The sequence below is a fragment of the Eucyclogobius newberryi genome, unplaced genomic scaffold, assembly GCF_026437365.1.
Source record: "Eucyclogobius newberryi isolate DKJ021-1_F unplaced genomic scaffold, fEucNew1.0.hap1 SCAF_1, whole genome shotgun sequence".
Lineage (NCBI taxonomy): Eukaryota > Metazoa > Chordata > Actinopteri > Gobiiformes > Gobiidae > Eucyclogobius > Eucyclogobius newberryi.
Genome location: NW_027315723.1, coordinates 6,800,228 through 6,822,888, shown reverse-complemented (window position 1 = coordinate 6,822,888; position 22,661 = coordinate 6,800,228). Strand labels below are relative to the sequence as shown.

The following is a 22,661-nucleotide window of genomic DNA, read 5'->3' as shown; positions in this document are numbered from 1 at the left end:
AAGTTTGAAATTGATATTGCTAAATTTAAGATTGTTTTTCTATTCACCTAATGTGTCTCGTTTGAAAAGTTGAAGCGCGGTAGATTTTTTTTTTCTGAGGACGATTTTCTAGTAACATTTTTCAAACTTGGCCAAAACCTTGTTAAGAATGTTTCATCTTCTGAAAATGTGAATTGAAATGTCTTTATATTTGAGTCTTGTCACTAAAATGTTGTCTTGGCCTGTTGCAGAGACTCGGCGCTGCAGTAAACAGGTGAGGAAAACATAAGCAAAGATATTTGATTCAAGCCGTGTTTGGAGAAGTAAAGATGTTTTAAAATAGGCGTTAATTATTTCCAAAGATAAAAATATTTAGAAAAATTGGACAGACAAACTGTTCAAATCATTCTGTAGATTCCTGGAAACGTTTGAAATTGTAATTGTTAATTGTAGTTTGTTTGATGAAACGTGGGGTCATTTCTCATGTTTATTGTCGACAAATAGAGTTTGAGCTGATTTTACGCTGCTCTTATGTTTACACAGGTTTATTTATGAAGGATTTGGACTTTGAGTTTCTGCCAAAGTCGTCAGAAAATAGAACATATTTTGAATCTGGGGTAAATTTTGCATAATAATCTCCATCACTCACTTAGGGAAATATCCCAATGAAATATCCCAATGGGTTTGACAATGTTTTAGGAAACTCCAGATGGTACAAAGAAGGACCAGGACTAAAACAGGACTAAAACAGGACTAAAACAGGACTAGAACAGGACTAGAACAGGACTAGAACAGGACTAGAACGGGACTAAAACGGGACTAGAACGGGACTAAAACGGGACTAGAACGGGACTAAAACGGGACTAGAACAGGACTAAAACAGGACTAAAACAGGACTAGAACAGGACTAAAACAGGACTAGAACAGGACTAGAACAGGACTAGAACAGGACTAAAACAGGACTAAAACGGGACTAGAACGGGACTAAAACGGGACTAAAACGGGACTAGAACGGGACTAAAACGGGACTAGAACAGGACTAAAACAGGACTAAAACAGGACTAGAACAGGACTAGAACAGGACCAAAACAGGACTAGAACAGGACCAAAACAAGACTAAAACAGGACTAAAACGGGACTAGAACGGGACTAGAATAGGACTAAAACGGGACTAAAACGGGACTAGAACGGGACTAAAACAGGACTAGAACAGGACTAGAACAGGACTAAAACAGGACTAAAACGGGACTAGAACAGGACTAAAACAGGACTAAAACAGGACTAAAACGGGACTAGAACAGGACTAAAACAGGACTAAAACAGGACTAAAACAGGACTAGAGCAGGACTAGAATAGGACTAGAACAGGACTAGAACAGGACTAAAACAGGACTAAAACAGGACTAAAACAGGACTAGAACAGGACTAAAACAGGACTAGAACAGGACTAGAACAGGACCAGAACAGGACTAGAACAGGACTAGAACAGGACTAAAACAGGACTAAAACAGGACTAGAACAGGACTAGAACAGGACTAAAACAGGACTAGAACAGGACTAGAACAGGACTAAAACAGGACTAGAACAGGACTAGAACAGGACTAAAACAGGACTAGAACAGGACTAGAACAGGACTAAAACAGGACTAGAACAGGACTAGAACAGGACTAAAACAGGACTAGAACAGGACTAAAACAGGACTAGAACAGGACTAGAACAGGACTAAAACAGGACTAGAACAGGACTAGAACAGGACTAAAACAGGACTAGAACAGGACTAGAACAGGACTAAAACAGGACTAGAACAGGACTAAAACAGGACTAGAACAGGACTAGAACAGGACTAAAACAGGACTAGAACAGGACTAGAACAGGACTAAAACAGGACTAGAACAGGACTAGAACAGGACTAAAACAGGACTAGAACAGGACTAGAACAGGACTAAAACAGGACTAGAACAGGACTAGAACAGGACTAAAACAGGACTAGAACAGGACTAAAACAGGACTAGAACAGGACTAGAACAGGACTAAAACAGGACTAAAACAGGACTAGAACAGGACTAGAACAGGACTAAAACAGGACTAAAACAGGACTAGAACAGGACTAGAACAGGAGAAGGCAGGACTGAAGCAGGACAACACCAGAGGCGTAGCACAGCGACCCCACAGCAGTTCCCCAATGTAGTCGGGGGGGCACCATGTGAAATCCTGCCTAAAAAGACCAAAAGAGCTAGGGCCATGTGAAGCCTCTTGTATTTGTGACAGTTTCCAGATGCATTTGTTGTTGAGCATTATTTATTTGAGTAAAATGTGTTTTTCATTCGAGTTGTTCCTCCAAGGAATTTCACAAACAGCGACTTTATAAAACTTTCCCCTTAAAACATAAAACTCCACACACACATTTTAGTTTTGTGTTTTGAATTCTCATTTGGTTTGAATAATTCATGTTTGTTTTCCTTCAGCTCGGTTCCAGACGTGTCTAAAAGTGAAGATTGGCCCACACAAGCTCTGCCAGGTCAATATTTGTGTCAAAATAATCAAATAACCAGAAAAAAACCATATCAGAGGAATCAGATCTGGTTTAGTCCTAGTTTAGACCAGTTTTAGTCCAGTTTTAGTTCTGGTTTGTCCTATTTTTGTCCTATTTATTGGTTTAATACTTGGATGTGTTCTGTTTTAGTCTTGTTTAGTCCTTGGTTTAGTTCTGGTCTAGTCCAGGTTCAATCTATCTTTAATCCTTGGTTTAGTCCTTGGTTTAGTCCTGGTTTAATACTGGTTTAGACCTTGATTTAGTCCTTGATTTGGAGTCTCCTCAGACAGAACATTATAAGCCTTAAGTACAGTCATTGAACCACAGCCAGACCGGATTTAGATCTTGTTTTAGTCTTGTGTTCTTGTTAGTTCTATGTTAGTCCTGTTTTAGTTTCTGGTTTAGTCCCTGGCTTAGTCTCTGTGTACTCATCTTGGTCCCTGGTTTAGTTCCGACCCAGTTCTTTTCTTCTCCACAGTTGAGGAAGTCCAGTTTGGTTCCAGTTCCATCATCACTGACCCCCCTAAAACCAATCTAGACCAAGATCTAGACCAGGACTTGGACCAGAACCAAAAAGGTCCTGCCAGAATCAGTCCTGGAACCTCTGGCATGGAAATCCCGACTGGTTCTAGCACCATCGCTTTTACAGTTCAGCAAGAGATCCAAGAATTTCTCCAAACTACCTCAAAATCTACCACTCATTTTCCACCAGAAGATGTTGAATTTGAAAATAACGTTTTATATTTTACTTCAGACCCAAAATCTGATGATACAACTAAAACTATTCCGACTCAACCTTCTGTAGTCGATATTGCACCTCCTGAAGTTGAAGAAAAAGAACATTCGGAGATTAAAGAAGCAACAACGCAAACAAAACACAAAAGTGAACCTACCGAAGAATCAACAATCAAAGGGGAAACGCCGTTAGAACCAATAGAAACAATGGAAAATGGAATTGCCCAAACTGGAACTCCAATTTTGAATTCAGAACTGACTGAATCGCTCGGGGAAATGATGGAGGACATTTCTAAAAGTCAAAGCACTACTACCAAAATGGAGATTGGTGTTGAAATTGTCACCAAATCAGATCAAATTGAAGCAATGACAAGCATTTCAACAGCTAAAACTAAACTACAGCAAGAATCCATGTCAGCTGAGGTCAATCCAACTATACTAGAGGAACTAGAGGTCACAACAGGATCATCAATAAAGGAGGACGGTAAAGGAGCGGCGACGGCAAAGACTGAGGAGGACGTTATGGACGCTTCTACGAAATCAAGCCTCGAAGACAAAGAACCGCCGTCTCAAGCAGAAGAGACGCGAGATAGCACGGAGTTTGTGTCAGAAGAAGAAGTCGTTTTGGTACCACGCAAAGATGAAGAGATCGTGATTGAAAGTCCCAGTTTAGAGGAGGAATTAAACCAAGATGTAGAGACAGTACAGGAAGATGTTATTGATAAAGATGAGGAAAAGGAAGTTGAAATGATGTTCATCGATGAATCAAAGGAGGAGGAACCGCCACTCATGCCTCCTCAAGATGAAACATTGCAAGAAAATATTGATTTGGAAGAAGACATTTTACGACCAATTTTAGCAGGAACTGAGGCTACAGATATCCAACAAGTGAATCCCGATTTTGAAACAGTCGAAGATAGAAAACTAGTAGAAATGATGACTAAACCAACTCAAGGAGAAGTAGAGGAATTGGAAACAGTTACGCCGACTGTTTGGGTCATTTCTGATGAGCTGCCACAAGAAGCGGGAGAAGTAACTGTGGAAATAGGAACAACCAAAGTCGAATTGGAGTTTACAAAAGCCGAACCTTTAGAAATCTCCCCGACAGCAGAAGTCAGTCCTACATCGGAGCAATCGGAGAGACCTGAGCAGGACAGTGGTGTGACTGAGGCGCCGTGGACTGAGAAGCTCTCAACCACCGCAGAGGTCAGTTTGTTTACATCATAAGACTATACTTTGACTAGCCAATACCTTCATTCAGCAGATTTAAGGACAAAATATATATAAATTTCAGTTTTGTTAAATTTACCAGTCCTTACTTGGATTATTGTTTGAAAAACCTTGTGATTTAGACACAATTCACTCCACTGTTGCCACTAGAGGGGGTAAGCACACATCCTAATGTTCTTTGTGAAACTGAGAGCCAAGTAATCAAACATTTCACATTTAAGGTGCGTTCCAACTGGTAACTGGAGTTTGCGGACAACAACTGACCGTGATAAGTTTCAGTCAAAGAGCTCACATTTGTAATACAATTACATTTTTATCGGTCAAGTGTGGAAGTCGGGCAGCAGCAGAGTTCCTACGTTTTACGAACAATCATTTGCATGTTTCAACTCGGAAAAACATGTCCCAAGTTCTACCTGAACGCGACGTAGCTAGCTGGAACTCTCTGACTCTCTGAGTCAAGTGGGAAATAACCAGTTGCTGTTAACGAAGTATACAATTCATTTCAATTATAAAATGCAAATGTAAAGCTTTCTAACAGTGTGTATCTTTTAACAAGCGAATACCGTTCTTGCAGGTATGGGCCGACTTTGAGACAGAAGTGAAAGTACCTGACCAAGAAGTAGATCTGAAGGAGAAGAATGAAGAGAAAGTGCCAGACCAAGAAGTGGATCTGAAGGAGAAGACAGAGGAGAAAGTACCAGACCAAGAAGTGGATCTGAAGGAGAAGACAGAGGAGAAAGTACCAGACCAAGAAATGGATCTGAAGGAGAAGACAGAGGAGAAAGTACCAGACCAAGAAGTAGATCTGAAGGAGAAGAATGAAGAGAAAGTACCAGACCAAGAAGTGGATCTGAAGCAGAAGAATGAAGAGAAAGTACCAGACCAAGATGTGGATCTGAAGGAGAAGACAGAGGAGAAAGTACCAGACCAAGAAGTGGATCTGAAGGAGAAGAATGAAGAGAAAGTACCAGACCAAGATGTGGATCTGAAGGAGAAGACAGAGGAGAAAGTACCAGACCAAGATGTGGATCTGAAGGAGAAGAATGAAGAGAAAGTACCAGACCAAGATGTGGATCTGAAGGAGAAGACAGAGGAGAAAGTACCAGACCAAGAAGTGGATCCGAAGGAGAAGACAGAGGAGAAAGTACCAGACCAAGATGTGGATCTGAAGGAGAAGACAGAGGAGAAAGTACCAGACCAAGAAGTGGATCTGAAGGAGAAGAATGAAGAGAAAGTACCAGACCAAGACGTGGATCTGAAGGAGAAGAATGAAGAGAAAGTACCAGACCAAGAAGTGGATCTGAAGGAGAAGACAGAGGAGGAAGTACCAGACCAAGAAGTGGATCTGAAGGAAAAGAATGAAGAGAAAGTACCAGACCAAGACGTGGATCTGAAGGAGAAGAATGAAGAGAAAGTACCAGACCAAGACGTGGATCTGAAGGAGAAGACAGAGGAGAAAGTACCAGACCAAGACGTGGATCTGAAGGAGAAGACAGAGGAGAAAGTACCAGACCAAGACGTGGATCTGAAGGAGAAGACAGAGGAGAAAGTACCAGACCAAGACGTGGATCTGAAGGAGAAGAATGAAGAGAAAGTACCAGACCAAGACGTGGATCTGAAAGAGAAGACAGAGGAGAAAGTACCAGACCAAGACGTGGATCTGAAAGAGAAGACAGAGGAGAAAGTACCAGACCAAGATGTGGATCTGAAGGAGAAGACAGAGGAGAAAGTACCAGACCAAGAAGTGGATCTGAAGGAGAAGACAGAGGAGAAAGTACCAGACCAAGAAGTGGATCTGAAGGAGAAGAATGAAGAGAAAGTACCAGACCAAGACGTGGATCTGAAAGAGAAGACAGAGGAGAAAGTACCAGACCAAGAAATGGATCTGAAGGGGAAGACAGAGGAGAAAGTACCAGACCAAGATGTGGATCTGAAGGAGAGGACAGAGGAGAAAGTACCAGACCAAGAAGTGGATCTGAAGGAGAAGACAGAGAAGAACGTACCAGACCAAGACGTGGATCTGAAGACCGAGGAGACAGAAGAGAGTCTGGGGACAGAGCAACCGCAGCAGACAATGTCGTACATAGTGGAATACAACAACGGGAACTTTGTGGATATAAACGAGTCAAATCTGGACCTGGACCTGCTCCAGAACAACTTTGGACTTGAGTACGAGGACACGGTAAGAACAGAGATACATAACATTTAGTTGAGCCATGTTTCCACTGGTTTGGAGCAGATCTGAATTCTGATTGTCAGATCTGTATTTTAGTATTGGACCTTGGCCTTTTACAAACATCATTTTAAATATCAGTCTTTGAGGTGCCATATCATGCTTTTTTTCCTGTTTCGTAGTCTATCCTAAGGGTATATTTGATAATAATAAGGGTTGTGCAACACGCATAACATAATAGTTATGAAATATCACCCATACCTTGGACCCGCTCACAAACCCGGAAATGCAAACAGCTTGGTTTGAGATTCGCCCCCATCCTTGCGAAGAGCGATCTGGCTCCCCCGCCCAACCCGTGACGTAGTCTCAGAGAGAGCCTGTGTCTCCCGCCCACCCCGTGACGTAGTCTCAGAGAGAGCGTGTGTCCCCTGCCTACCCCGTGACGTAGTCTCAGAGAGAGCCTGTGTCTCCCGCCCACCCCGTGACGTAGTCTCAGAGAGAGCGTGTGTCCCCTGCCTACCCCGTGACGTAGTCTCAGCGTTGGGACGGTGTATGTACAGCTCTCATCGTCTGTGCCAGCGCTCAAATGTAACTTTGTTGTAAGTTCCACAACACAAGTCCAAAGATTCACAGCAGCAGGCTCTGCTGTGCAACGTGAAACTCTTCCTCATTCACACACGGAGCAACAGACTCTGCAGCACCACTAACCCTCCCTCCCCCTTTCCCCCTCTGCGCAACCGGGTAGAGGAGGAAGGGAGAGGAGGAAGGGGGAGGAGGAAGGGAGAGGAGGAAGGTAGAGGAGGAAGGGAGAGGAGGGAGGGGGAGGAGGAAGGGGGAGGAGGAAGGGAGAGGAGAGAGGGAGAAGGGAGAGGAGGAAGGGAGAGGAGGAAGGTAGAGGAGGGAGGGAGAGGAGGGAGGGAGAAGGGAGAGGAGGAAGGGAGAGGAGGAAGGTAGAGGAGGGAGGGAGAGGAGGGAGGGAGAAGGGAGAGGAGGAAGGTAGAGGAGAAGGGGGAATGGTGTCGCAGGTCCGTGATTATGACGCGCTGCTCTGTTTTTTGTCAATTTGCAGATCCGAGGAAAGGTTATAGTCTGTTCTGTAACTAAAAACTGCTGGAATCAATCAAAAAACCCTTTGGGCCCATAATATCAGTATATAATATATGAGGCACAAATAGCACTGTAAGAAGGTTAAAAGCTCTGAAAAGTCGATTTTGCACGATATGGGACCTTTAGAGAACATATATTATTCACATTTACTTTTTGTCCCTTTAACCATGTTCTAACCCTCATCAAAAACATACAAATAGTAGCATTTAGTATCATTCACGCTAGTTTGATCCTGGTTAGAAAATCCTCTCCCCTCCGAGCGTCAAAACACTTGATCTGTGACGCTCTGGGAATCTTCTGTGCTGTTTTCCATAAATCATTGCCAGACTCGTTCTGTGTTTCTTCCGTCAAGTCACGCTCAGTACAACTGCGCGCTTCCTTGAGAACTTTCCACTTGTTTTTTAAAGGAATATCTTATCTTATCTTATCTTAATGAACTTGTTGTAAATCCCTCTTCAGCCAGTAGATGGCGCCTTGAACCCAGTCAGTCTCATGGGAAACAGCAGATCCAAATGTAATTTTCTTTTTTTATAAACAATTTTTTTTGTTCTAAAGCATGATATACAAAACTAAAAGTACTCAAGAACATGGTTAAAGGCTAATAATACCACAAATAATGCATAATATTTGTCCTTTAAATTATGTTTTATTTAGTTTGAAATGTGTGAACAAAAATGATTAAAAAAAGAAGTAAAGCAGTAATATGAATGTGGATAGACAGATGATGGAAAACTGTACATTTCTGTTACAAAACAAACTAAAAATCTTGATGGTTTGTCTTTCTTTCTCTGCAGTTTGGGAATGAGATCGGAGTGTCCATCATCAGACCTCTCAGACCCTTTAAAGACCAAGTCCTGGACCTGAGTCTCAGACTCAGAGAAGAAACCTACACGGACGCCCTGAGGGACCCCACCAGTCTGCAGTACAAGAGACTGGAGCGGGTCTTCACCAGGAAGGTACTGAAATCAGGACTAAAGTGAGACTAAAACAGGGCTAAACCTGCTCTTAAACTGAATTGAAACTGGACAAAAAAGGACAAAAACAGACCTAAAACCACAGCACCTCTCCTTGTTAACCCCTCGATTGATGCCAGTCTTGGATCTGAGTCCTGGAACTGTTTTCAGTTCTCTATAAAACTGCAGACTCAGGACTTGGCCGTGGTCCTGGTCTTGGACTTGGGACTCTGGGGGTTCTTTTAATGAGGTGCACGTAAAAAAAACGAAATAATGTTGATTTCACACAAAGACCATAAAACGTGTTAATTTGTTTATTTGCAAATCTGGGTCAACAGAAAAAAACCCCACTTATATTAAACACATTAAAGACCTTGATGGTTTATACTTGAGTTAGTCTTGGTTTAAACCTGAGTTTGTCCATGTTTAGACCTGGTACTGTTCTGGTTTTAGACCTGGATTTAGTTTGACTTCTATTCTTTCACTTGAAGATTTTTGTTCTAAACCAGGACTAAACCAGGACTAAACCAAGACTAAACCAAGACTAAACCAAGACTAAACCAGGTCTGAACCAGGTCTAACCTTGTTCTGTATATTATGGGGCACATGTGTTAGCGATTAAACTCTTCAGTAAAATCCAGGAAAGTCCCAAGTTTCCCCCGTTTTTACCCACAGTTCTCCCCTCTCTATTCCCCCACTCTGTCCTCCTCTCTGCAAACATGCAAGACTGAAGCAGGACTGAAACAGAAACAGGACTGAAACGGGACTGAAGCGGGACTGAAACAGAAACAGGACTGAAACAGGACTGAAGCGGGACTGAAACAGGACTGAAACAGGACTGAAGCAGGACTGAAGCAGGACTGAAGCAGGACTGAAACAGGACTGAAGCAGGACTGAAACAGGACTGAAGCAGGACTGAAACAGGACTGAAGCAGGACTGAAGCAGGACTGAAACAGGACTGAAACAGGACTGTAACAGGACTGAAACAGGACTGTAACAGGACTGAAGCAGGACTGAAGCGGGACTGAAACAGGACTGAAACAGGACTGAAACAGGACTGAAACAGGACTGTAATAGGACTGAAGCAGGACTGAAGCGGGACTGAAACAGGGACTGAAACAGGACTGAAACAGGACTGAAACAGGACTGAAGCAGGACTGAAGCGGGACTGAAACAGGGACTGAAACAGGACTGAAACAGGGACTGTAACGGGACTGAAGCGGGACTGAAACAGGACTGAAGCGGGACTGAAACAGGGACCGAAACAGGACTGAAACAGGGACTGAAACAGGACTGAAACAGGACTGAAGCAGGACTGAAACAGGACTGAAGCAGGACTGAAACAGGACTGAAACAGGACTGAAACAGGACTGAAGCAGGACTGAAACAGGACTGAAACAGGACTGAAGCAGGGACTGAAACAGGACTGTAACGGGACTGAAGCGGGACTGAAACAGGACTGAAGCGGGACTGAAACAGGGACTGAAACAGGACTGAAACAGGGACTGAAACAGGACTGAAACAGGACTGAAGCGGGACTGAAACAGGACTGAAGCGGGACTGAAACAGGGACTGAAACAGGACTGAAACAGGGACTGAAACAGGACTGAAACAGGACTGAAGCAGGACTGAAACAGGGACTGAAACAGGACTGAAACAGGACTGAAGCGGGACTGAAACAGGACTGAAGCGGGACTGAAACAGGGACTGAAACAGGGACTGAAACAGGACTGAAACAGGACTGAAACAGGACTGAAACAGGACTGAAACAGGGACTGAAACAGGGACTGAAACAGGACTGAAACAGGACTGAAGCAGGACTGAAACAGGGACTGAAACAGGACTGAAACAGGACTGAAACAGGACTGAAACAGGGACTGAAACAGGGACTGAAACAGGACTGAAACAGGACTGAAACAGGACTGAACCAGGTCTAAACCTGACTAAACCAGGTCTAAACCTGACTAAACCAGGACTAAACCAGGACTAAACCAGGACTAAACCAGGTCTAAACCTGACTAAACCAGGACTAAACCAGGACTAAACCAGGACTAAACCTGACTAAACCAGGACTAAACCTGACTAAACCAGGACTAAACCAGGACTAAACCTGACTAAACCAGGACTAAATCTGACTAAACCAGGACTAAACCAGGACTAAACCTGACTAAACCAGGACTAAATCTGACTAAACCAGGACTAAACCTGACTAAACCAGGACTAAACCAGGACTAAACCTGACTAAACCAGGACTAAACCTGACTAAACCAGGACTAAACCAGGACTAAACCTGACTAAACCAGGACTAAATCTGACTAAACCAGGACTAAACCAGGACTAAACCTGACTAAACCAGGACTAAATCTGACTAAACCAGGACTAAACCTGACTAAACCAGGACTAAACCAGGACTAAACCTGACTAAACCAGGACTAAATCTGACTAAACCAGGACTAAACCAGGACTAAACCAGGTCTAAAGTCCCTCACAAACAGCATCATACACTGGTGAAGTTCCAGACTTTTATTTTGTAGTAACATGTTGTGGTTCTTTGCAGATGGTTGATGCGTTTGACAGACTTCCAGGACTGAAGAATGTTCAGGTGGTGGAGTTCAGGTCAGAACTTCACCTTTGAAATGAAATATAAATGAAATAGTTGACATTTCAAACATGTTCAACCTAAACTTGAGCCGTTTTTATTTTCAGGCCTCAAAAAGACCTGGAGCGGTGAGTTTACACATTCTGTTCATCATTCTGAAGTGGTATGGCCTTGTCTTAGTTTAGTTTAGTTTTAGTCCAGACATAGTCCAGACTAGTCCAGTCTTAGTCCCGCTGTAGCCCAGGTTTAGTCCAGTTTCAGACCTGTTTCAGTTCTGTTTTAGTTCTGTTTTAGTTTTGGTTTGCCGCTGTTACTCTCTAATAAGAGCAGGACAGCAGCACTGTATCCTGGAGGCAGAGTTCACCCCGGTTTAAGTCTGGTATTTTGGGTCCTTTTCTAAATTGGGACCAGACTGACTCTAGTCCTCTTTAGACCTGTTTGTTAGACCCAACCAGGGACTTAATCCTCATGTGGGCAACAGGTTAATGCGACAGGAGACGGAGGAGGGCGCAGGGTGCTTGTGTCCTGCTTTAGTCCCTGCTTTAGTCCCGCTTTAGTCCTGCTTTAGTCCTGCTTTAGTCCTGCTTTAGTCCTGCTTTAGTCCTGCTTTAGTCCTGCTTTAGTCCCTGCTTTAGTCCTGCTTTAGTCCTGCTTTAGTCCCTGCTTTAGTCCTGCTTTAGACCTGCTTTAGTCCCTGCTTTAGTCCTGCTTTAGACCTGCTTTAGTCCCTGCTTTAGACCTGCTTTAGTCCTGCTTTAGTCCCTGCTTTAGTCCTGCTTTAGTCCCTGCTTTAGTCCTGCTTTAGTCCTGCTTTAGTCCCTGCTTTAGTCCTGCTTTAGTCCCTGCTTTAGTCCTGCTTTAGTCCCTACTTTAGTCCTGCTTTAGACCTGCTTTAGTCCTGCTCTAGACCTGCTTTAGTCCTGCTTTAGTCCTGCTTTAGTCCTGCTTTAGTCCTGCTATAGACCTGCTTTAGTCCTGCTTTAGTCCTGATTTAGTCCTGCTTTAGACCTGCTTTAGTCCCTGCTTTAGTCCTTGCTTTAGTCCTACTTTAGTCCTTGCTTTAGTCCTGCTTTAGTCCCTGCTTTAGTCCTGCTTTAGTCCCTGCTTTAGTCCTGCTTTAGTCCTGCTTTAGTCCTACTTTAGTCCTGCTTTAGTCCCTGTTTTAGTCCTGCTTTAGTCCCTGCTTTAGTCCTGCTTTTGTCCTGCTTTAGTCCTTGCTTTAGTCCTACTTTAGTCCTTGCTTTAGTCCTGCTTTAGTCCTGCTTTAGTCCTGCTTTAGTCCTGCTTTAGTCCTGCTTTAGTCCTGCTTTAGACCTGCTTTAGACCTGCTTTAGACCTGCTTTAGTCCCTGCTTTAGTCCCTGCTTTAGTCCTTGCTTTAGTCCTGCTTTAGACCTGCTTTAGTCCTTGCTTTAGTCCTGCTTTAGACCTGCTTTAGACCTGCTTTAGTCCCTGCTTTAGTCCTTGCTTTAGTCCTGCTTTAGACCCGCTTTAGACCTGCTTTAGACCTGCTTTAGTCCCTGCTTTAGTCCTTGCTTTAGTCCTGCTTTAGACCTGCTTTAGACCTGCTTTAGACCTGCTTTAGTCCCTGCTTTAGTCCTTGCTTTAGTCCTGCTTTAGACCTGCTTTAGACCTGCTTTAGACCTGCTTTAGTCCCTGCTTTAGTCCCTGCTTTAGTCCTGCTTTAGTCCCTGCTTTAGTCCTGCTTTAGTCCTGCTTTAGTCCTGCTTTAGTCCTACTTTAGTCCTGCTTTAGTCCCTGTTTTAGTCCTGCTTTAGTCCCTGCTTTAGTCCTGCTTTTGTCCTGCTTTAGTCCTTGCTTTAGTCCTACTTTAGTCCTTGCTTTAGTCCTGCTTTAGTCCTGCTTTAGTCCTGCTTTAGTCCTGCTTTAGACCTGCTTTAGACCTGCTTTAGTCCCTGCTTTAGTCCCTGCTTTAGTCCTTGCTTTAGTCCTGCTTTAGACCTGCTTTAGACCTGCTTTAGTCCCTGCTTTAGTCCTTGCTTTAGTCCTGCTTTAGACCTGCTTTAGACCTGCTTTAGACCTGCTTTAGTCCTGTTTTAGTCCTTGCTTTAGTCCTGCTTTAGTCCTGCTTTAGACCTGCTTTAGACCTGCTTTAGACCTGCTTTAGTCCCTGCTTTAGTCCTTGCTTTAGTCCTGCTTTAGTCCTGCTTTAGTCCTGCTTTAGACCTGCTTTAGTCCTTGCTTTAGTCCTGCTTTAGACCTGCTTTAGTCCTGCTTTAGACCTGCTTTAGTCCTGCTTTAGTCCCTGCTTTAGTCCTTGCTTTAGTCCTGCTTTAGACCTGCTTTAGACCTGCTTTAGACCTGCTTTAGACCTGCTTTAGACCTGCTTTAGACCTGCTTTAGACCTGCTTTAGTCCTACTTTAGTCCTTGCTTTAGACCTGCTTTAGTCCTAGTTTTGGTTTAGTCCCTGGTTTGATTAGTGGATCACTCAGAATGTACAGACGATTGTGATCTGTACATTAGACATAATATGAGCATCTTTATTCTCTAAATCCCAGAGCAGCAAATGAAAACAAGATCATGTCAAATCCACCGAAATATAGAGAATAAAACCGGTTTTGTTCAACGTTTCTTGAGGGAGGAAACCAAAACCCTTATAATCCTGCTCCACAAAACCTGCCTATGTCACACATTCTATATTCTTCAATAACATTTGACTCTTGACTATAAAGTTAAAGTTAGACTGACTTTTGGCATAAGTTGTTGTATGTGACATTATGTGGGGTGTGTTTTTATTCATATTATGATTACTTCTAAATATCCAAAATGTCTGAAGTCAAGAACCTGAAATTCATTCGAACGAAAAATCAACTCACAATTTTAGAAATATTTGTTTGAAAAACCTGAACAGATTGATGATTAGACGGCGTCACAGCGGTTACTGCAGTATAAGTAAAGGTATTTGTTGTAGTAGCAGTAGTTATACTCGTGTTGTAATCCAAGCCATCGCAGGGGCAGGTGGTCTTATCCTCTTAAGGCGTGTTAAAGACATTAGTGACCGGTGAAAGGCTCAAGGTCACTACGGGGATCAGTCCAGGAAATCACTTCTGCTTTTACTGTAGCTGGTGCAGGAGGTCACAGGTCACAGGTCACAGGTTTGAGTACTACATCGACATAAAACACATTCAGATCCTCCAGGTTCTCCTGACCTGACCTTCTGCTCCTGACCTTCTGCTCCTGACCTTCTGCTCCTGACCTTCTGCTCCTGACCTTCTGCTCCTGACCTTCTGCTCCTGACCTGACCTTCTGCTCCTGACCTGACCTTCTGCTCCTGACCTGACCTTCTGCTCCTGACCTTCTGCTCCTGACCTTCTGCTCCTGAGCTTCTGCTCCTGACCTGACCTTCTGCTCCTGACCTTCTGCTCCTGACCTTCTGCTCCTGAGCTTCTGCTCCTGACCTGACCTTCTGCTCCTGACCTTCTGCTCCTGACCTTCTGCTCCTGAGCTTCTGCTCCTGACCTGACCTTCTGCTCCTGACCTTCTGCTCCTGAGCTTCTGCTCCTGACCTGACCTTCTGCTCCTGACCTTCTGCTCCTGAGCTTCTGCTCCTGACCTGACCTTCTGCTCCTGACCTTCTGCTCCTGAGCTTCTGCTCCTGACCTGACCTTCTGCTCCTGACTTTCTGCTCCTGACTTTCTGCTCCTGACCTTCTGCTCCTGACCTTCTGCTCCTGACCTTCTGCTCCTGACCTGACCTTCTGCTCCTGACCTGACCTTCTGCTCCTGACCTGACCTTCTGCTCCTGACCTGACCTTCTGCTCCTGACCTTCTGCTCCTGACGGGTTTGACCCAGAAACACTGAGGGGCACGTTTCAGAACCTCCATGTTGTTGGACTAAAGCCTTTACTTTGTGCTTGGAGTTCAGCTCTGGTCCTTTCCAGGTCCTGATGTGTTCATAGTTTAGTCCTTATTTTGTCCAGATTTAGTCCCAGTATAATTCCTGGTTTGGTCCTTGGTTCTGTTGTGGTTTAATTCTGGTGCAGTTTTTTTCTCTGGTTCAGTCCATTTTTAGGCCTGGTTTAGTCCTGGTTTATCCTGGTTTATCCTTGATTCAGCCCTGTTTAACTCCTGTTTAAGTCCTGTTTAAGTCCTGTTTAAGTCCTGTTTAAGTCCTGTTTAAGTCCTGTTTAAGTCCTGGTTGAGTCCTGATTGAGTCCTGTTTAAGTCCTGATTCAGCCCTGTTTAACTCCTGTTTGAGTCCTGTTTAAGTCCTGTTTAAGTCCTGATTCAGCCCTGTTTAACTCCTGTTTGAGTCCTGTTTAAGTCCTGTTTAAGTCCTGTTTAAGTCCTGTTTAAGTCCTGGTTGAGTCCTGATTGAGTCCTGATTGAGTCCTGATTGAGTCCTGATTGAGTCCTGGTTGAGTCCTGATTGAGTCCTGTTTAAGTCCTCGTTGAGTCCTGTTTAAGTCCTGATTGAGTCCTGTTTAAGTCCTCGTTGAGTCAAATCAAATCAAATCAAAATCAAATCAAATCAATTTATTTTTGTAAGGCCCAAAATCACAACAACAGTTGCCTCTGAGGGCCACAGGGAGAAATGAATCAACAATGTCTGTGGTGGCGATGAAGTCAGACAATGTCTGTGGTGGCGATGAAGTCAGACAATGTCTGTGGTGGCGAGGGACGATGTCCCAGGGTCCTCTGTCCTTAGACTCTCCTGTTTAAGTCCTCGTTGAGTCCTGTTTAAGTCCTGGTTGAATCCTGTTTAAGTCCTGGTTGAGTCCTGTTTAAGTCCTGGTTGAGTCCTGTTTAAGTCCTGGTTGAGTCCTGTTTAAGTCCTGGTTGAATCCTGTTTAAGTCCTGGTTGAGTCCTGTTTAAGTCCTGGTTGAGTCCTGTTTAAGTCCTGGTTGAGTCCTGTTTAAGTCCTGGTTGAGTCCTGATTGAGTCCTGTTTGAGTCCTGTTTAAGTCCTGTTTAAGTCCTCGTTGAGTCCTGTTTAAGTCCTGGTTGAGTCCTGTTTAAGTCCTGGTTGAATCCTGTTTAAGTCCTGGTTGAGTCCTGTTTAAGTCCTGGTTGAGTCCTGTTTAAGTCCTGGTTGAGTCCTGTTTAAGTCCTGGTTGAGTCCTGATTGAGTCCTGTTTGAGTCCTGTTTAAGTCCTGTTTAAGTCCTCGTTGAGTCCTGTTTAAGTCCTGATTGAGTCCTGGTCTAACCCTGGTCTAACCCTGGTCTAACCCTGTCCTCCGTCATGTCCCAGCGGCCTGGTGGTCTCCGTCCACTACGCGGTCACTCTGGAGGTGGACACTGGCGGCGTCTCCAATGACACGTTGGACTTCATCACGCTCCAGAGTAACTTCGTGGGGAAGAATTACGCCCGAGCGGAGCAGCCCACCGTCCTCTACACCATCAGCGACTTCAGGAACTACATCACCGAAGCCCTGCACCTCCAGAGCAACGGTACCAGCACTGTCAGACCCTCCACACCGCCCCATCAGCAAAGATGAACCGCCATCAAATCTAAACGTTAATAGTTTTAAGATAATCCTTTATTGTCCACACATGGGGAAATTTCAGTGTTACAACGCAGTAGATACAGGGGAAAAGGACAGATCACTTATAGGAAGTTTAAAAACACTCTTAATAGAAGAACTCTTATAAACAAAACAAAGATAAAATAAAATAAAATAAAGTGAAGTGAAGTAAAGTAAAGTAAAGTAAAGTAAATTAAAAATAAAATAAAATAAATAAAATAAAATAAAGTAAAAATAGCTAGCATAAGACTAAATAATACCAATACTAATGGTGCGTAAACACTCTTATTTACATCAGTTATGTGCACATGAACATGGCCTTAATTGCTTGTGAGTATGACAGTAACAAGTATGACAGTTTTAAATAACAATTTAGAATTTCCAAGGTCGAAATTTCAAATAGTTTGCTTTTCTATTACTCTTCTATTACATTTTATTTGAGCTTCACTACATGTTGTGATTAAGTATGTATTATACTTAACAAAACCCTATTGTATGTGGTCACCATTTCTGTATTTGTCCAGTAAAATCAGGATTTGACTTCATCTAAAAAATCCTTTTAAATAATCAAATGTAAAGCATTATAAACATCTCTAAAAGTTTAAGATCTATAGATTAGAATATCCAGATCAAGTCTATGTAACTTAATGGCACAAAATGTGGACATTTTATCATTTTTTAGTTGTACTACCAGTGTATATAAAAATAATGCATACCCATGAATGATAATGTATGTAAGATAATTATGTTTAATCAGATGAATCTGACACTTTGATTTTTTTTTTTAACAAACTTGATTGAAAGGTTTTTTATTTTGAAATTCAGTCAATGGATTTTGCAGTGTACATTTAATTATTATTATTATTATTATCATTATTTTTCTAAATTCAGTTTAAAACATCAAAAGGCCAAAATAACCTTTTAAATATTCAACACATATAATTTCAAGCCCTCAAATTCTAAGGTTGGATTTACTCATGTTTTGTGAATTTCATTTGTCTGAATTTAGACCAAAAATATCGGTTGAATATTTAAAAAGTACATTTTTCCTTTAGGATTTTGTCATCTGAGAAATGAGTGACAATTACAATAAAGAATAGAATGTGAGGAATTGCCATCATGTAAAATACTAAATCTGATTCAACAAACTAGCTTCATGTACAAAAGTATCACCGTTTTAACCTCTTGGAATCATAAATGTCTTTCAGAAAATGTTTTGCTTTCAACCAAACCCACGACTCTGCCCACGGGCGATTTAGACAACATGGTGAGTTCAGAACGTCAGATGCCCTCCCGGGGTGAATCCTGAGCTGTGAGATGATGGTGTGATTCCACTCTTCCTCTTCTGGGAATGTGTGACTTTTATATTTGATTAGATTTGGAAGAGAACACCATGTATTTGTCGGAGTTTAAAAGTAGTTTTAAGTGATGAAAGGTCCCGGACAAGCATATTTCACAACAATATCACAGTAAAGGGTGCACGGTGGCAAAGGCGGTTAGCGCTCTTGCCTCTCAAGAAGGAGATCATGGGTTCGGTTCCCGGACCAGACCAACATCACATGATCTCTCTGGGTGGAGTCTGCATGTTCTCCCTGTGTTACCGTGGTTTCTCTCCGGGTTACTGTCCAAAATTGGCCCTAATTAACTCTAAATTGGCCCTAGTGACTGAATGTGAGAGTGAATGTCTGTCTGTAATGTCTATGTCTCTGTGTTGACCCTGCGACGAGTTGGCCACTGTCCAGGATGTACCCCGCCTAAGGCCCAAAGTCACTGGGATAGGCTCCAGTCACCTGCGACCCCAAGCGGTAGAAAATGGATGGATCACAGTAAATGCTCGTTATCCACCAGTTGTACCCACCGCCCTAGGATCTACTGGAGATCTAATGGAGATATACTGGAGCTTTGATGTAGTTATAGTTCGATATAGAAGGTTCCGGGGTGTATACGACTGTATTATCAGCAAACAGGTCCTTGTGTAGATGAATGAATACAGTTAGATTTACAGTAAATACAAGTCTTTTCTCTGTAGGATAACATCTTGGCTGCAGAGAAGCCTCCTGATGCTCCAACGCACGAGTCTGAGCACCAAGTGTTTCTTAAAAAGGAAGATTTTCAGTTTGACACATTTGGCTTTTCTAAACATAACGACGAGCTGAGCGTCAGCGAGAACGACGTCATCGATATTGATGAAACTGCCACTGCTGCTGTTGAGAGTACAACTGATGCCATAACCAACATAACCACCATAACCACCATAACCACCAGAGCGTCCTCAGGAAGAGACGGTGAGTCGTTCACACGTCTTTTTTAATCCTGGTTTAGCTCTTGTTTATTCCTGGTTTAGTCCTGGTTTAGCCCTAGTTTAGTCCTGGTTTAGCCCTGGTTTAGTCCAGGTGTAGCTCTGGTTTAGTCCAGGTGTAGCTTGGGTTTAGTCCAGGTGTAGCTCTGGTTTAGTCCTGGTTTAGCCCTAGTTTAGTCCAGGTGTAGCTCTGGTTTAGTCCTGCTTTAGCTCTGGTTTAGTCCTGGTTTAGTCCTGGTTTAGCCCTAGTTTAGTCCTGGTTTAGCCCTGGTTTAGTCCAGGTGTAGCTTGGGTTTAGTCCAGGTGTAGCTCTGGTTTAGTCCTGGTTTAGCTCTGGTTTAGTCCTGGTTTAGCTCTGGGTTTACGGTTCATTCATCAGAAACATCCCTGGAGTTGTGTTTGGTTTCAGTAATCCTTCCAGATCATTGGTCCTTTATGTTTTACGTTCTTATTCATCTAAAATTCACGCCCGTTTCATTAATAATGTCATAATTTTGCTCAATCTGACTTTCTTTTCACAGATGCTGGAGCTGCAGAAGAAGAGGAGGATTCCCTGGACTCTCAAGAATCTGACCGCGACTTGGGGCTTAGATCGGATTTTTCTCTGGACGACAACTTGGGGTCCGGGGCCTCTGGAGATGGTTCAGTCCCGATGAGTCTGGACTCAGATCCTGGTCACACAAACCCTGAAGTCCTGCCTCCTCCAGACCTGGAAACAAGCGAGGACGATCTGGACGAGATCCCGACCAGCGCCAGCACCAAAACGCCTCACATTCCTCCAGAAATAACGGGAAAAGATGAAGGATTTGAACCAACAGAGGCTCACGCGGTCTTTGAAATTGAGAATCTTCAATCTGAAAGTGTAGGGAAAGAAACGACCCAAACGGTTGATCGAATTGAACTTTCCACAGTAGAAATTCTACCAAGAGTTGAAGATTTTGAAGCTACAAAAGCAGATTCTGAGATAGAAGTTGAGAAAATAACACAAACCATGATGAAAACTGAAACACTCCCTGAAATAGTTGAATATTTAGAAAATGTCAAAATTGCAGAATCGTCTTTGCCCGAAACAACTGAACCAACTCTCAAATTTACAACAGAATTTCCAGATTTTTCTATTGAAGGAACTTTTGAACGGTTTGGTTTAAATACAGACATTTCACAAACTGATGAGGATATTTTCTTGACTAAACCTGTGCGAGTCGCTACAGAACTGCCCAGGCAAGAAATGACTGAAGTTGAATTCGGAAACGATTTTGAAGTTGAAAAAGTCACTGAAAAACCATCAAGTGTCGGTGATAATTATGATTTTGACGTTACAGTGCGGCCAACGCAAAAATCTGCTGTTCAAAGTGAAAATGTTGATTTTGCCGAGTTAGAATCATTAACAAAATTACCGGAAATAGTTTTTGAAGAAAAAGATGATATTATGGAAACTCCAAATATTGACGAGAATTTTGAAATAATCGCCATCAAACCTAAAGATAAATTTGATGTGGAAAAACGTGCGACAACAGTGAGTCCGACTAAACGTGATGAAGAATCTACTTTCAAATCAGAAATAAAACAAATCGATTCTAGAACCACATTTGAGGAGGAGGAGCCAATTGAGGACTTTCCAGGGAACGTAGAAGACGCTGTAGCTGAAGCTGAAATAGTTCAAATATTGCCGTCGGATGAATTTGAAAAATCTGAAATTCCCGAACTTGAAATTCCCGAACTTGAAATTTCATCTCACGTGGAAGTGGAGATTCTGGAGGAGGAGTCTTTGGGAGTGACTGAAACTGTAATGATTAAAACAACAACTTCTGGATTACCAAGCGAAGAAATGAGCGAGGACGAGGTCATAGCAGTAACTCTACCACCAAAAATGACTTCTACTACTACTACTACTACTACTACTACTACTACTACTACTACTACTACTACTGATGCTACTACAGTTTCAAATGCTGCTATTAAAATTATTGAAAAAGAATCCCTTCATCATGAGGTTGAAAATCAAAACAAACCCGATATCGTCCCAACTCGAGCTTATTCAGAAATATCCCAAAAAACGACGGCGCCTAAAATTGATCCAGAATCTTCTCCCAAAATCTCTACAAAGGAAGATTTGAACGTTATAAATCAAGAAATTGCTGCAGAACCGGAATTCCTAACAACAGAAGCTGATAACGTTCCCCTCTTTGGCGGCACAGAAGCTCCAGGTGTCGACGTTTTGAGGACTACAACTTTGTGGCCTCAAGAAACTACAAAAATGGCCACCACAACTTCTTTTTATGGGATTTCTGAACCGGAAAAGGATTCGCCATTCACTCGTATTTCCGATTCGGTTCCAGAAAATGAGGACGAGACGCCGGTGAGCACGCCGACGCTCACGACCGAACCCCAAGAAGGGATCAAAACGACGCAAGATCGAGACAAGTTTGAGATATTTTCAGAAACGACCGTTTTCCCTGTGATTTTTGACGATACAACAGAAAGAGATGAAACTTTAACTTCTACAGAATTATCAACAACTGGATCAAATGATGAAAAAGGTTTAAGTTTGGCTCCAACTGTGGAATCCATCGAGGTTGTTCCTGAATTTCAAACTCAAATTTCACCCATTCCGACTTCATTTGAGCCAATTTTATCCAAAGGAACCGACAAAACAGATGAAATAAGTCAAATATATCAAGTTGAGGGAATTACTACGTTAAAACCAATTGCAACTGAATCGAAACAAGAAGAGGAGGAGTCCATAATCGTGCCTGAAGATTTTGAAGGTTCAACTTTTGATTTTGACCCAGAAATGAGGAAACCCGCTTTAGCGCCAAGCGAAAAAACACAAGAAATGGCAGAAAAACTTGAAGTTGAAGAGGCAAATCTTGAAATTGCGTTAACTAGTCCTAGAGTTGTCACTGAGGCACCAAGTTTATCAGAAACTTTGGAGAAAATGACAAAAGAATCCAACATTGCAACTGAAACGAACAAAATGGAGACGATCCCAACAGTTTCCAGCATCGTGACGTCTCAAACTACTTCCAATGAAATATTAGAAGCACCAGATGCACACGGAGAACTGCAAGAAGCTTTACCAACGACAAAGTCTAGTTTTGAAACCAACACCTCATTAAAAACTGTAGAAACTTCACCTCCGTTGGCTCCAAACGCTGGAATTCAGACATCAACTGAGCAAATACATGAAATATTGAACGTTTGGCCTCTGACTCCAAGCGAAAAAATTGAGACTCAAACCTCGCACAGTTTAGATGATTCAAATGTGTTTTCATCACAACTTCCAGCCTTTTATACAACTCAAGCTTCAATTCTGGACATATTACCAACAATCGCAGCAATAGATGATTCTAAAATATCTGCTGGACAAGAAAGAAATGCAATTGTAGTTGAAAACGATGAAATATTGACTATAATTCCCAGCTCTGATCCTGAAACAAAAACAGATATTGTGTCTAAAGAGGACTCACGTGTGGTTTTAATTGAAGATAATTTGACTAAAGAAGATGTTGAAATCGTATCTAAAATGCCTTCAGTGGAAAAGGAAATGAAAACGGTGGAATCCCC

The 22,661-nt window shown here is 42.7% G+C and overlaps 1 protein-coding gene and 1 long non-coding RNA gene across 2 annotated transcripts in view; both read left to right on the top strand.

Moving 5' to 3' along the window:
* Nucleotides 1-225: 225 nt before the first annotated feature.
* Nucleotides 226-3,678, top strand: LOC140364433 (uncharacterized). Its single transcript, XR_011927703.1, has 3 exons — nt 226-253; nt 2,444-2,496; nt 2,990-3,678. It is a non-coding gene; the product is annotated as an uncharacterized lncRNA (long non-coding RNA).
* Nucleotides 3,679-3,768: 90 nt separating this feature from the next.
* Nucleotides 3,769-22,661, top strand: part of LOC140362823 (interphotoreceptor matrix proteoglycan 2-like) — a 32,652-nt gene continuing 13,759 nt past the window's right edge. Inside the window, exons 1-10 of the mRNA XM_072449049.1 lie at nt 3,769-4,452; nt 5,051-6,658; nt 8,551-8,712; nt 11,268-11,326; nt 11,417-11,437; nt 16,522-16,721; nt 18,004-18,062; nt 18,825-19,080; nt 19,616-19,954; nt 21,434-21,634. Coding sequence (XP_072305150.1) covers nt 3,769-4,452; nt 5,051-6,658; nt 8,551-8,712; nt 11,268-11,326; nt 11,417-11,437; nt 16,522-16,721; nt 18,004-18,062; nt 18,825-19,080; nt 19,616-19,954; nt 21,434-21,634 — 3,589 coding nt within the window. The remainder of the gene's footprint in view (nt 4,453-5,050; nt 6,659-8,550; nt 8,713-11,267; nt 11,327-11,416; nt 11,438-16,521; nt 16,722-18,003; nt 18,063-18,824; nt 19,081-19,615; nt 19,955-21,433; nt 21,635-22,661) is intronic.